At 47.6% G+C, this 14,941-nt stretch overlaps 1 protein-coding gene across 1 annotated transcript in view; it reads left to right on the top strand.

Annotated features, from left to right (window-relative positions):
- The first annotated feature begins 484 nt into the window (after positions 1-484).
- topbp1 (DNA topoisomerase II binding protein 1) overlaps positions 485-14,941 on the top strand; it is a 79,137-nt gene continuing 64,680 nt past the window's right edge. Inside the window, exons 1-6 of the mRNA XM_055653606.1 lie at positions 485-579; positions 971-1,105; positions 4,928-5,071; positions 7,858-8,039; positions 10,801-10,994; positions 13,163-13,336. Coding sequence (XP_055509581.1) covers positions 499-579; positions 971-1,105; positions 4,928-5,071; positions 7,858-8,039; positions 10,801-10,994; positions 13,163-13,336 — 910 coding nt within the window. The 5' untranslated portion in view covers positions 485-498. The remainder of the gene's footprint in view (positions 580-970; positions 1,106-4,927; positions 5,072-7,857; positions 8,040-10,800; positions 10,995-13,162; positions 13,337-14,941) is intronic.

The raw sequence follows: 14,941 nt of genomic DNA, 5'->3' as shown, positions 1-14,941 counted from the left end.
TTGACTTCTTGATACGGGTCTCCCCTCAGCCTCTGACGTTCCAAGAAAACAAAACAAACCTGCACAAGCTCTCCCCTTAGCTAATACCCCCCCTATTTCACACATCATTCTGGTAAACCACCACTGCATCCTTACCAACGCCGCCACATCCTTCCTGCGCAGGGGGGTGACTAGAACTGAGCTTATAGAACAATACAGCATAGGAACAGGCCCTTCAGCCCACAATGCCGGGACTGAACGTGATGCCAAGAAAAACTAATCTCCTGTGCCACAAGATCCATATTCCTCCATTCCCTACATCCGTATCTACATGTCCGTCTAAAAGCCTCTTCAATACCATTATCGTATCTGCCTCCACCACCAACCCTGGCAGCGTGTTCCAGTCACTTATCACCCCCTATGTAAAAAAAATACTTGCCCTACACATCTCGTTTAAACTTTGCCCCTCTCACCATAAAGCTATGATGTTATTTTTGTCTCCCAGTATAGATTGTGAAAATGGCAAACCAAGAGTCTTTCCTGGTGAAATTCATAAAAACGAAGGAGAAAGATTCTGAATATTTCACAAAAGCTTTTCAGGTTGGTTAAACACTTCAAAGACTCTTCAGTTTTAATTTCATTAAATACAGACAATCCATTATATTATTTAAACAAAATACACAGTGCTGGAGTAACTCAGCGGGTCAGGCAGCATCTGTGGAGAACATGGATAGGTGACATTTCACAGAGTGCTGGAGTAACTCAGCGGGTCAGGCAGCATCTGTGGAGAACATGGATAGGTGACGTTTCACAGAGTGCTGGAGTAACTCAGCGGGTCAGGCAGCATCTGTGGAGAACATGGATAGGTGACGTTTCAGGTGGGGACCATTGTATAGACAGGGCCACCGCTGAGTTATTCCAGCATTTTGTGTTTTTGTAAACTAGCACGTAGAGTTCCTTGTGTCTTCAATATTATTTTCCTGTTTTACAGGCCATTAAAGAATTTCAATCAGAGGAATTTCTGCAGATTGTCAACGAAGATGAAACATTTAGTTTAAAAATAAAAGACAATTCGCTTTATGTATGTGACCCATTTGAGGGAGCAGTTTATGATCATCTAAAAAAGGTACGTATTTTTATATTTTAATCTTGCCGAATGGGGATTTTATTTTTATGTCACTTGCGACAAGTGCATCAAACAATCAAACACATAGTTTGTTTGCCTTCATTGGTCAGGGTATTGTGTATAAGAGTCAAGAAGTTATAAGAGGAATAGATCGGGTAGACGCACAGAGTCTCTTGCCCAGAGTAAGGGAATCGAGGACCAAAGAACATAGGTTCAAGGTGAAGGGGAAAAGATTTAATTGGAATCCGAGTGGTAACGTTTTCACACAAAGGATGGTGGGTGTATAGAACAAGCTGCCAGAGGAGGTAGTTGAGTCGGGGACTATCCCAACAATTAAGAAACAGTTGGACAGGTACATGGATGGGGCAGGTCTGGAGGGACACTAGACTAAGTGGGACCCGTTGGGTCCCAGTCACACGGGAAGCCTGGTCCCCCCAATGCAACCCATTCCCCAATCCAATATTCCACCATGGTGTGGGGGAGGGGAGGAAGCGGTGTGAGGTGGGAGGGGGTGGTGTGGCCACACCTTTGACCCTGGTACTGTGTACAGGAAGCAGCTGTAAAAGGACAGCGCTGCTGGGGGGGTGGTTTTCCTGTCACAGCTGGCGGGGAGTCTGGCCCGGGTCAGCACGGCCTGGGCTGCACAAAGTAGCAAATTTGGCTGGGCTGTCGGGGGCAAAGTTGCGGGGAATGCAGGGACGTTGAGAAGGAGGAGGTCGGGGGATCATGACAGCAACTTGCTCAGTAGCTCGGGTGGCAGCGAGCAGCCGCCGGGTCTGGACAGCGGAACCGGCTGCCACTTCAGCACCTTCTGCCGGCCTGCCCGCCAGCCAGTGTCCTCCGGCACCGGGGCAACTGGTGGAGATGGTGGTTGGCAGGTGGCTACCGGGCGGAAGGCTGGCTGCTCCATCCCAGGCTCTCTCTCCCCCTCCCCGTTATATGATCTCCCTGAGCCAGGAAGTCCCCGTCCCTCAGACCTGAACCGCACGGCGCACAGTGGGATAGGCGAAGGTGGAGGCTCCCCGGTCCACATTGCCTCCTTGAAGGAGTTTCACATCTTCCTTTCTATTGACTAAACCAAACCCTTCATCCTGTCCCGCCAGCTTTATTTTCAAAATTTAGCAACTCAAAATGGCGGTGCGTCTTAATTGCCGGGAAATATGATAGGTGATGGTCTTTGCGTCATGTTCGGCACATTGTGAGCCAAAGCGACTGTTCTTGTCTTGTTCTGTTCTACAAACCAAAATATAATTCTGTTTTTAAGAAGGATCTGCAGATGCTGGAAAATCGTAGGTAGACAAAAGTGCTGGAGAAACTCAGCGGGTGCAGCAGCATTTATGGAGCGAAGGAAATAGGAAATAGGAAATCGGCCCGAAACCCTTAGGTTCCATCCTGACTACGGGTGCTGTCTGTGCAGTTCTCCCTGTGATCGCGTGGCTTTTCTCTGGGGGGGTGTCAGGTGTACAGAGTGATGGCGGGTCAGTGCGGACTCTGTGGGCCACAAGGCCTGTTCCCGCGCTATATTAAAGCCTAAAGCACTGTGACACTTTGTTCTCCTCTCCTGTTTCCTGAGGTAGATATGTCACGGCTGCTATCGAGATTGAGTTATTTTATCCCCTCTGAACTGCAGTCAAATTAGGAAAATTTTGCAACTTTGGGCCTAGGGCAAAAATTAACATTTATTTGCATTGCATTTGTTAGTTTGACACCCTGAATACCAAAATGTGTTGGACAAAGGCTAGCCATGAAAAGACAAAAGGTGTGAGTCAAGGATAGAAGGGGTACGAATTGTGAATCTAGAGGAAGGAATGCTGTTGGGAGAGGGTGTTGGTGGCGAGCAGAGCAATCACTGTTTCGACCTTTGACATCTGGAGTTTGGAAGGATGAGGGGGTATCTCATTGAAGCCTACTGAATAGTGAAAGGCCTGGTTAGAGTGGATGTGGAGAAGATGTTTCCACATGGGAGGAATAGATCGGGTAGACGCACCGAGTTTCTTGCCCAGACCAATGGAATCGAGAACCTGGTTTAAGATGAAGGGGGGATTTTTTAGCAATCCGAGTTGTACGTTTTTCACACAAATGGTGGTGGGTGCATGGAAGTGCTACACGGGTGGGTTCAAAGTAAGCAGTGGGGGGGGGGAGTCAACAACGTGCAAGCATGTGCGTGCAGTTAACGGGAAAGAGAGTGTATGAAAGGTCACGTTGAAACTAACAGGGCAGGGGGATGGGAACCAATGCAAGGAGACAGAGGGCCATAAAAGGAGGACGGAAGCAAAAGGTAGAAGGGAGATAAGAAAAACAAACCTGAAAGCTTTGTGCTTTAATGCGAGGATCATTCGAAATAAGGTGGATGAATTGAATGCGCAGTTAATAGTTAAGGGATATGATATAGTGGGAATTACGGAGACACGGCTCTATGGTGACCAAGGCTGGAAGTTAAACATGCAGGGGTATTCAATATTCAGGAAGGATAGACAGAAAGTAAGAGGAGGTGGTTAAAGAGGAGATTAATGCAATAGCAAGGAGAGACATTAGCTTGGATGCTGTGGAATCGGTATGGGTAGAACTGCGAAATAGCCAAGAGCAGAAAACGCTGGTTGGAGTTGTATACAGACCACCAAACAGCAGTAGGGAGGTTGGGGATAGCATCAAGAGTCAATTTAATTGTCATTTGGACCCCTGGAGGTCCAAACGAAATGCCGTTTCTGCAGCCATACATTACACACAAATAGACCCCAGACACAACATAATTACATTTAACATAAACATCCATCACATAGCTGTGATGGAAGGCCAAATAAACTTATCTCTCCACTGCACGATGTCAGAGTCAAACTAGCCCCCGGCTGGCGAACGATTGTCCCGGGCAGCCACGCCGGGTGGTGCGAGGTCGGGATGGGAGTCCGTCGCACGGTGGGGATAGCCCCAATGCAAGGAGACAGAGGGCCATAAAAGGAGGATGGAAGCAAAAGGTAGAAGGGAGATAAGAAAAACAAACCTGAAAGCTTTGTGCTTTAATGCGAGGTGCATTCGAAATAAGGTGGATGAATTGAATGCGCAGTTGCAGTAGAAAAGCGGTCTCCCTCCAGGGAGCCGTGGGCTCCCGGTGCCGCCGTCCGCAGACCCGCAGTAATTACAGCAGCAGCAGCAGCAGCAGCGCTCTCCACCGCTCCACCCGCTCCGGACTCGGCCAGCCCCGCGACGGCAACGGTGAGTCGGCACCTGAGTCCCCGGCTTCTTCCTGTTGGAGGCCGCTCCTCGTTGCGGCCTCAACGACACCTGAGACCCGACGAGAAAAGGTCGGGTCTCCAGTGCAGGGAGAGATTCAAAAAGTTTCCCCCCCCCCCCCACCCCACCCCCGCACACACACACCCCAACATAAAATAACAAAAACTACATAAAAACACAGACAAAAAATAATATAAACGCGGACAGGCTGCAGAGGCCGCTGCTGGCCAGAGCCGCGCCGCCTACCGGAATGCAGGAAATTCTTGAGTGGTTCTCTAGACCGGTTATCATGGGTGACTTCAATCTGCATTTAGATTGGGCCAACCAAATTGGTAACTGCGCTGAGGAGGAGGATTTCCTGGAAAATATATGGGATGGTTTTTTTAAACCAATATGTGGAGGAACTGACTAGAGGACAGGCCATCCTAGACTGGGTATTGTGTAATGAGGAAGGATTAGTTAGCGATCTTGTTGTGCAAGGCCCCATGGGCAACAGTGACCATAATATGGTGGAATTCTGCATTAGGATGGAGAGTGACCAAATGACCACCTTCTGCTTCGACGACTGATTGAAGTTATCTCTTCACTCTGCAGCTTGGTTGCAGGATTGTCGGTCCACAAGTGGTGATATTTTGTCTTCAGCATCAACGGAATGTACCTGAAGCCGTTCACCCTGTCTACAGTTTGGTCATGGCTGACGTGGTCGTTTCATGCACCAGCCTGGAGAAGAAAACCCGAGTGAGTATAACGGCACCTACTCTGGCTTAAAGACCATGATTGTACCTTTTCTAGACTATCGTGATTTGAACATTAGAGATACAGCGTGGAAAGGCCCTTCAGCCCATCATGTCTGTGCTGACCAGCGATCACTCCGTACACTAGCACCATCCTACACACTGTGGTCAATTTTACAATTTTAGTTTAAATTAGAGATACAGCGTGGAAACAGGCCCTTCTGCCCACCGGGTCTGCGCTGACCAGTGATCACACAACACACTAATTCAATCCTACACACTGGGGACAATTTACAGAGGCAATTAAACTACAAACCTGCGTATCTCTGGGATGTGCGGGGAAACCGGAGCACCCGGAGAAAGCCCACGCTGTCACGGGGAGAAGGTGCAAACTCCGTACAGAGAGCACCCGTAGTCCAAGATTCAAGATTCAAGAGCGTTTATTGTCATGTGTCCCAGATAGGACAATGAAATTCTTGCTTTGCTTCAGCACAACAGAATATTGTAGGCATAAATAATACAGAACAGAACTGATCAATGTGACCATATACCAATGATATATATATATATACACACATAAAAATACAGATAAAGTGCAATGGGCTATTAATGATCAGAGTTTTGTTTGAGTTGAGTTTAATAGCCTGATGGCTGTGGGGAAGTAGCTATTCCTGAACCTGGTCGTTGTAGATTTCAAGCTCCTGTACCTTCTACCTGAAGGCAGCGGGGAGATGAGTGAGTGGCCAGGATGGTGTGGGTCCTTGATGATGCTGGTAGCCTTTTTGAGGCAGCGACTGCGATAGATCGAACCCGGGTCTCTGGCGCTGTGAGGTTGCTCCACGCATCACCACGTGCCCCTACTGATTGAGTCACAGGAGCCAGAATTGGGCACTCGGCCCATCAAGTCTACTCCACTATTCAATTATGGCTGATCTATCTTTGCCTCTCAACCCCATTCTTCTGCCTTCTCCCCATAACCCTTACTAATCAAGAACCTGTCAGTCTCCGTTTTAAAAATACACAAATGACAGCCTCCACAGCCGTCTGTGGCAATGAATTCCACAGATACACCATCCTCTGGCTAAAGAAATTCCTCCTCATCTCCATCCTAAACGTTCATTTATTCTAGATCGCCCTTTGTTCTCTCCCACTAGTGGAGACATCTTCTCCCGCTCCGTTCTAACTAGACGTAGAGGTTTGAAGGAACAGGGCCTGTCCCACTTTCACGACCTAATTCACAACCTCTGCCGAGTTTGCCCTTGACTCGTACTCGCAGCATGGTCGTCACGAAGTCGTAGGTAGGTCGTAGCAGGCCGTGATGCTAGTCATAGGTACTCGTGGCATCAAGTAGGTCGGGGCGTTTTTCTAGCCTGATGAAAAATGTCCACGAGTAAAAAAGGTCGTGAATTAGGTCGTGAAAGTGGAACAGGCTCTTAACTGTGCTAGGTTCAATAAAACACACAATACATTTTTGATTTAAACTATTCAATTATTTATTCACCACAGACATTAAATATAAATGAATTATTAAATGCAATCAGTCTGTTAAGTTTGTTTTCATTTAATCGTGTAGAATGTTGTGTTTCTTTATGATGCAAAGATTTTGTTAACTAAATGACAAAAGCTTTAAAATGTAATTAATGTTTAAATATTTTGGTCTTTGATTTTAATAATTTAATAATTTGTTCAGTGCTGACATCAAATATAAATTAAATGTTAAATAAAATTGATAGGTATTAGTAGCAGGGATAGATTGAACATATCCAGTTTTGGTTAGTTTATTATTCTCATGTGTACTGAGGTGCAGTGAGAAGCTTTTTTGTTGTGCGTGCTATGCAGTCAGCGAAAAGCCTATAGATGATTACAATCAAGCCATCCACAGTTTACAGATACAGGATAAAGGGAATAACGGTTTAGTGCAAGATAAAGTCCAGTAGAGTCCGATTAAAGATAGTTTGATGGTCTCCAATGAGGTGAGTTTGCTCTCTAGGTGTGGCATGATTGTTCTGTTGCCTGATAACAGCTGGGAAGAAACTGCTCCTGAATCTGGAGGTGTGCGTTTTCATGCTTCTGGGAGAGGAGAGGAGAGGAGAGGGAGTGACTTTGTACGGTTTGTCCTTGATTATGCTGCTGGCCTTGCCGAGGCAGCGTGAGGTGTCAATTGAAGGGACGTTGGTTTGTGTGATGGTCTGGGCTGTCCGTGTCCACAATTCTCTGCAATTTCTTGCGATCTTGGATGGAGCTGTACCCAAACCATGCTGTGATGCATCTGTAGTCAGAGGGTGGCGAATCTGTGGCATTCTTTGCAACAGAAGGCCATGGAGGCCATCTAGATATTTTTTAAGGCAGAGATAGATAGATTCTTGATTAGTACGTGTGTCAGGAGTTATGGGAAGAAGGCAGGAGTATGGGGTTAGGCGCGAGCGATAGATCAGCCATGATTGAATGGTGGAGTAGACTTGATGGGCTGAATGGCCTAATTCTACTCCTGACCTTATGATTCCGATAAAATGCTTTCTAAGGCGCAAAGGGCCAATAATGCTATGTTGTCAGTTTTAATTTAGTTTATTGTCATGTGTACAGTGAGAAGCTATTGTGAGAAGCGGAAAGACAATACATGATTACAATCGAGCCGTTTACAGTGTACCGATACATGATGAGGGAATAACGTTTAGTGCAAGGTAAAGCCAGTAAAGTCTGAACAATGATAGTCCGAGGGTCACCAATGAGGTAGATAGTTTTGCAGCCGTTACCTCTGAAGACTGAATAAGCTCTGTGTTATCTCCCAAGGACGATGTGCATCAGCGGGTCCAGCTGATGGGTGGTCGCATCATCCGTGATTACAACACCTCAGTCACTCACCTGATCGCTGGGGAGGTTGGAAGCAAGAAGTACCTGGTGGCGGCCAGTCTGCACAAACCCATTGTGCTTCCATCCTGGGTCAGTGCCTGCTGGGAGAAAGCTCAGCAGAGGTGAGTGCTCGTAGCTTCCCGGCCAAAGCCCCTTCTTATAGAAACAGGCCCTTCAGCCCAACCTGCCCACGCCGACCAACATGCCCCATCTCCACGAGTCCCATTATTAGCAATGCTATCAGTGGTGCTGGTTTCAGACGGGCAGGGTGATGGATGCACCACACATCTCTGTCCTCCATGCAGCTGGCAAGCTCCTCTTTTGTCTCTACACATGCGTCCACCATCAACATCTTCAGCATCATCTTGATTGGCCGTCGCGGGTCACGTCTTCCAAGGGTGGGTTCCCACAACACGACCTTGTTTGCTGGCATTTCTTGGTGGCGGTGGCAGTGACCAGCGAGCCTCATCCTTCTCCACCTGATCTTCTCGGTCAGTGGTGGATTCTCCCCATAGAGCCGGGGGGCGTTGTCCCACCAGTCCCACTTGTCTGCATTTGGCCCATATCCCTCTAAACCTGTCCTATCCATGTTTCTGTATAAAGGTTCTTAAATGTTGCGATAGTACCTGCCTCAGCTACCTTCCCCGGTAGCTCGTTCCATATACCCATGGGCGGAAATCGCTATCAAAACCTGGGGGGGGGACACAATTTTTTGGCGGCCGTGCGCCCATGCGCGCACACACACGCGAGGCTTCAGCCATGGGCCCTGTGGACGGTAACATCGGGAGCTTCCATCGCCCGTTCACGGGGGCTTCAACATCGGGAGCCTCGATCGCCTCGACGCAGCAATTTGACCTCGGGGCGGTGGAAGATCCCGCGGCCGAATTCAAGCCGCGCCGGATGATGAAAGGCCCAACGAACGGGTCGATTCAGGCTCCGCTCTACGATCTTTGCTCCACCAGGACGTCTCCCTCCTCCAATCTCCGCGCTCTATCCTCAGTCCCACCCCCCTACTTCCGCCTCTGACCGACACCTCCCTCCTCCAATCATCGCGTTGAATCATCATGTTTCCCCCCCCCCCCCCCCCCCACTGCCTGCTGACCAACGACTCTCTCGTCTAATCGGCGCCCTCGATCATCAGCCCCACCCCCACTGACTCACGGCAAGTGGAGATTTTTAATAGACTTTTTTTCACCGAATTTCAAAATCCAGATTACAACACATGGGGAGGATTGTCCCCCACCTCGAAACATGAGGGGACGTGCTCCCTCCCCTCGGGATTTCCGCCCATGCATACACCCACCACCCTCTATGTAGAAATGTTTTCCGCTCAGGTGCTTATTAAACCTTCCCCCTCACCTGAAAACGTTGTTTTGATTTTTGTAAAGTTCGATGCTAACAACCTCTGTGTCCACTGCTCTAGATGTCAGCAGCTCTACATCGGTGAGATCAAGCACAGGCTTGGCGATCGCTTTGCCGAACACCTCCGCTCGGTTCGCAATAACCAACCTGATCTCCAACCTGAAGGCTTCAACTCCCCCTCCTATACCGAATCCAATCTCTCTGTCCTGGGCCTCCCCCATGGCCAGAGTGAGGACCACTGTAAATTGGAGGAGCAGCACGTCATATTTCACTTAGGCAGTTTGCACCCCGGCGATATAAACATTGACCTCTAATTTCAGATAATCACTACTTTCTCTTCCCCTTCTCAGCTATCCCTGAGCCCACTGGCTCCTCTTCCTTTATTCTTCCCGCCAGTGATCCATCCAGTGATTTAGCCTCCACTGCCCTCTGTGGCAGGGAATTCCACAAATTCACAACACTCTGGGTGAAAAAGTTTCTTCTCACCTCAGTGTTAAATGGCTTTCCATTTATTCTAAGTGTGGCCCCTGGTTCTGGACGCCCAACATTGGGAATTTTTTTCCTGCATCCAGCTTGTCCAGTTCTTTTAGAATTGTATATGTTTCTATAAAATCCCCCCCCTCATCCTTCTAAACTCCAGTGAATACAAGCCTAGTCTTTTAAATCTTTCCTCATATGACAGTCCTGCCATCTCAGGGATCAATCTCGTGAACCTACGCTGCACTGCCTCAATCACAAGGATGTCCTTCCTCAAATTAGGAGACCAAAACTGTACACTATACTCCAGATGTGGTCTTACCAGAGCCATACACAACTGCAGAAGAACCTCTCTACTCCTATACTGAAATCCTCTTGTTATGAAGGCCAATATTCCTAACCTTAAAAATAGCGGAGTCAGGGGATATGGGGAGAAGGCAGGAACGGGGTACTGATTGGGGATGATCAGCCATGATCACATTGTTTGGCGGTGCAGGCTCGAAGGGCCAAATGGCCTACTCCAGCACCCCTATTGTCTATTCCATTCCAATTTGTGGGTTAATTGGCTTCTGTAAATTGTCCCTAGCGTGTAGGATAATGCTGGTGTACAGGGTGATCGCTAGTCGGCACAGACTCGGTGGGCCGAAGGACCTGTTTCCACGCTGTATCTCTAAATCCGAAAGCATAAGTATTTCATTTTGAGCTGGGTGTAGAGACTTCACTCACAATGAAATGATTTAACTGCATCATTACTGTTTGTGAATGTTCCACGACCACATGCATAGTGAAAGATTTGTCTTTATTCCGTAAGTAATTCAGAACATTCAAACTGCCAGCCATTCATACCCAGCTCGGTGTGGCTTCTGAGAGCTGGCTGTCCTCGTTAGTGTAGTACCGTAATACCATATAATGGGTGGCATGCATATATGTATATAAATTTTATAAATATATAAAATGTGTAGTGGAGATTATAAATGGCATGGATTAATAAGGGTTAATCTACAATTACGGATACAGATGTGACTTTTGCTTTCTCCCGAGCAGAATGATTGACCTTGCAGATGTGAACATGGAAGAGCACCTGTGCCCCCCGTTCCTGGGCTGTACCATCTGTGTGACGGGACTCAGCAGCTCGGACAGGCAGGAGGTGCAGCGAGCTACCCTGGAGAACGGGGGTCGCTACACCGGACAGCTGAAGATAAACGAATGCACACACCTCATTGTGCACGAAGCTAAAGGTAATGGCACCCTCTACGCCGACTTCCCCACCTTGTGATCATAGACAATAGAAACATAGAAAATAGAAACATAGAGCACCGCCACATAGAAACATAGAAAATAGGTGCAGAAGGAGGCCATTCGGCCCTTCGAGCCAGCACCGCCATTCAGTGTGATCATGGCTGATCATCCCCAATCAATAACCCGTGCGTGCCTTCTCCCCATATCCCTCGATTCCATTAGCCCCTAGAGCTCCATCTAACTCTCTCTTAAATCCATCCAGTGATTTGGCCTCCACTGCCCTCTGTGACAGGGAATTCCACAAATTCACAACCCTGGGTGAAAATAGTTTTTCGCACCTCAGTCTTAAATGGCCTCCTTTTTTACACCCAGAGTTGTGAATTTGTGGAATTCCCTGCCACAGAGGGCAGTGGAGGCCAAATTCTAAGTCTGTGGCCCCTGGTTCTGGTCTCACCCAACATTGGAAACATTTTTCCTGTATCTCGCTTGTCCAGTCCTTTCATCATTTTATATGTTTTTATAAGATCCCCCTCATCCTTCTAAACTTCAGTGAATACAAGCCTAGTCTTTTCAATCTTTCCTCATATGACAGTCCCGCCATCCCAGGGATCAATCTCATGAACCTACGCTGCACTGCCTCAATCACAAGGATGTCCTTCCTCAAATTAGGAGACCAAAACTGTATACAATACTCCAGATGTGGTCTTACCAGAGCCCTATAGAACCTCTTTACTCCTATATTGAAATCCTCTTGTTATGAAGGCCAACATTCCATTAGCTTTCTTCACTGCCTGCTGTACCTGCACGCCAACTTTCAGTGACCGGTGTACAAGGACACCCAGGTCTCGCTGCACCTCCCCCTTACCTAACTTAACCCAATTGAGATAAAAATCTGCCCCCTTATTTTTTGTCACCAAAGTGGATAACCTCACATCTATCTATATTATACTGCATCTGCCACGCATCTGCCCACTCACGCAACCTGACCAGGTCATTCTGCAACCTCCTAACATAGAAAACATAGACAAAACATCACAGAAATGGTAGTCTGTGGTGCAGGAGTAGGCCATTCGGCTCTTAAAAATAGCCTTGGGCGAGCCTGATCACCGCCATTCGAATATGATCATGGCTGATCATCCAATCTCAGTATGGGCCCTGTACCTGCCTTCTCTCCATACCCTCTGATCCCCTTGGCCACACACTTTTGTGCGTTATTACCTTTGATCATGATAACACATTCAAATAGAGTAGGCCCCCATCGGTCATGACTGACCATGGGTGATGCATCCAAGTTTGCAGGTGATGTGTGGTCGGATGCAAGCCTGGGAGATGTCACATCTAACTCCCTCTTAAATATAGCCAATGAAACAGGGGTTACCTCAACTACCCTCAGGAGCTGGCAGAGCGAGTTCCAGCGATTCACTCACTCTCCCCAGTTCCCACAAATCCCCCACCTACATCAAAAGTCTGCTTACCCACCACACCACCTCCAGGTCCCTCAGGTCGGCCAACTTGGGGTTACTGAACATCCCGCGGTCGAGGCATAAGCTCAGGGGTGACCGCGCCTTTGTGGTTGCAGCTCCTAGACTGTGGAACAGCATCCCCCTTCCCATCAGAACTGCCCCCTCCATCGACTCTTTTAAGTCTCGACTTAAAACTCATCTTTCTTGACGTCCTCTGAGGGCTGTATTTATGTATGTACTTAATCTATGAACCACTGTTGTATAACGTTAGTACCTCCACCAATGTAAAGTACTTTGGCCAACGAGAGTTGTTTTTTAAATGTGCTATAGAAATAAAAGTGACTTGAACGACGAATTGCCATAGGGGCTCCGACTCCGGATTTTCTTGAGGTATCCTCCTGGAGCCTTTTCCATGACTGGATATGGCGACAAGGCAGCGGAGGTTTTAAATCAGAGATTTCCCTCTCCTAGATGGACTGCCTCCCCAGGCTGACGGGCCCCATCTGCCCGAGACTCGTGGGGGCGTCTACCTTCCCGTGCAGGTCTATAGCACCTGCCCACTGCCCAAATACTTGACCAATAGCATTTTTTTTCATTATTTATTAACACTTTTGCGCGTGATAACCTTTGATCATAATCGAATGAATGAATGAATTGAACCGTATGAGCCATTAATCTGCTTGTGCTTTCTGCTCTTTGCCCAGGTCAGAAGTATGAATGCGCACAAAAGTGGAATATATTCTGCGTGTCCATCCAGTGGTTCTTTGACTCCATAAAGCAGGGTGCTTGCCAAGACGAAGGCAATTATAAGGTTGAATCAGACAGAAAATCGGCTCCAAGCACCTCAACCCCGACAAATATTGGAGACGCACTGAACCGTAAGGAGAACAGAAATTGCGTTTTTTCTTTTTCTTTTCCACGGGTGGTGTCGGATTTAATATTTCTAGATTGTTTTAATATGAAAGGTACCGAAATCTTTCAACCATACTTTATTGTCACATGCACCTAGGTGGAGTGAAATTCTTTGTTCTGCATACAATTCGGTAAAATCATACTATAGATAAACAAAATGTTTAAGAAGGAACTGCAGATGCTGGAAAATCAAAGGTAGACAAAAATGCTGGAGAAACTCAGCGGGTGAGGCAGCATCTATGGAGCAAAGTAAATAGGCGACGTTTCGGGTCTCGACCCGAAATGTCGCCTATTTCCGTCGCTCCATAGATGCTGCCTCTCCCGCTGAGTTTCTCCAGCATTTTTGTCTACGGATAGATAAACAAAATCATCGATGTGGACAAAAACTGCAACGATCGTAGCGTACGAATACTACAATCTCTACCAGGGGCAGCTGCCTGACAGCGCCAGAGACCCGAGTTCGATCCTGACTACGGGTGCTCGTCTGTATGGAGTTTGTACATTCTCCCCGTGACCTGCGTTGGTTTTTCTCCATGAGCTTTGGTTTCCTCCCACGCTCCAAAGACGTGCATGTTAATTGGCTTTGTGTAATTGTTAAAAAAAATATGTCCCTAGTGTAGGATAGTGCTAGTGTGCAGGGGACCGCTGGTTGGTGCGGACTCGGTGGGCCAAAGAACTTGTTACCAGCTCTGTATCTCTGAACTAAACTTCACCAAGGCAGAGTCGCCATTACCTGGTGCCAACTTGTGCCCTTCAAGTTTCAACGTTCTTAACAGCATGCTCTTATCTTGACCTTCAAGGCCTGTTGTCCTGGCCGGGACACTGGGTTGATTTGGGGGTTGATCTGGCCTGGCGATGGTCATAAGATCATAAGTGATAGGCGTAGAATTAGGCCATTCGGCCCATCAAGTCTACACAGCCATTCAATCATGGCTGATCTCTCTCTCTCCCTCCTAACCTCATTCTCCTGCCTCTGATAGATCGCCCTCCATCCTCTTGCACTTAAAGTCTTCGCCTGCTCAACCTCTCCCTTTAGCTTAGGCCCTCGAGTCCTGATTTTCTAAAGGGCCCATCCCACTTTCACGACCTAATTCACAACCTTTTTTACTCGTGGACATTGTTTTCATCGTGCTAGAAAAAACGCCCCGACCTACTTGATGCCACGAGTACCTACGACTAGCATCGCAGCCGGCTACAACCTCGTGGCGACCATGCTGCGAGTATGAGTCAAGGGCAAACTCGGCAGAGGTCGTGAATTGGGTTGTGAAAGTGGGACAGGACCTTAATCAAGTTGTAGTTATGCAAAACCATGTCAATTGGGGTTATTTAATTAGGTTTAGGTTTATTATTGTCACGCTGACAGAGGTATAGTGAAAAGCTTTTTTTTTGCATGCTATCCAATCAATACTATACATAAATACAATCAAGTCAAACTCATTTTTCTCTGAGACGTGGGGGTATGTGGGGTGACTTGATATAAATTGAGAGGCACATATAGTGGACAGTCGGAACTGTTTTCCCAGGGCGGAGATGTCCAACACTAGAGAGCGTAGCTATCAGGTGAGCGGGGG

This window comes from Leucoraja erinacea, chromosome 2 (assembly GCF_028641065.1).
Source record: "Leucoraja erinacea ecotype New England chromosome 2, Leri_hhj_1, whole genome shotgun sequence".
Taxonomy (NCBI): domain Eukaryota; kingdom Metazoa; phylum Chordata; class Chondrichthyes; order Rajiformes; family Rajidae; genus Leucoraja; species Leucoraja erinaceus.
The sequence above is the reverse complement of the archived record's forward strand: the minus strand, read 5'-3'. Positions and strand labels throughout refer to the sequence as shown.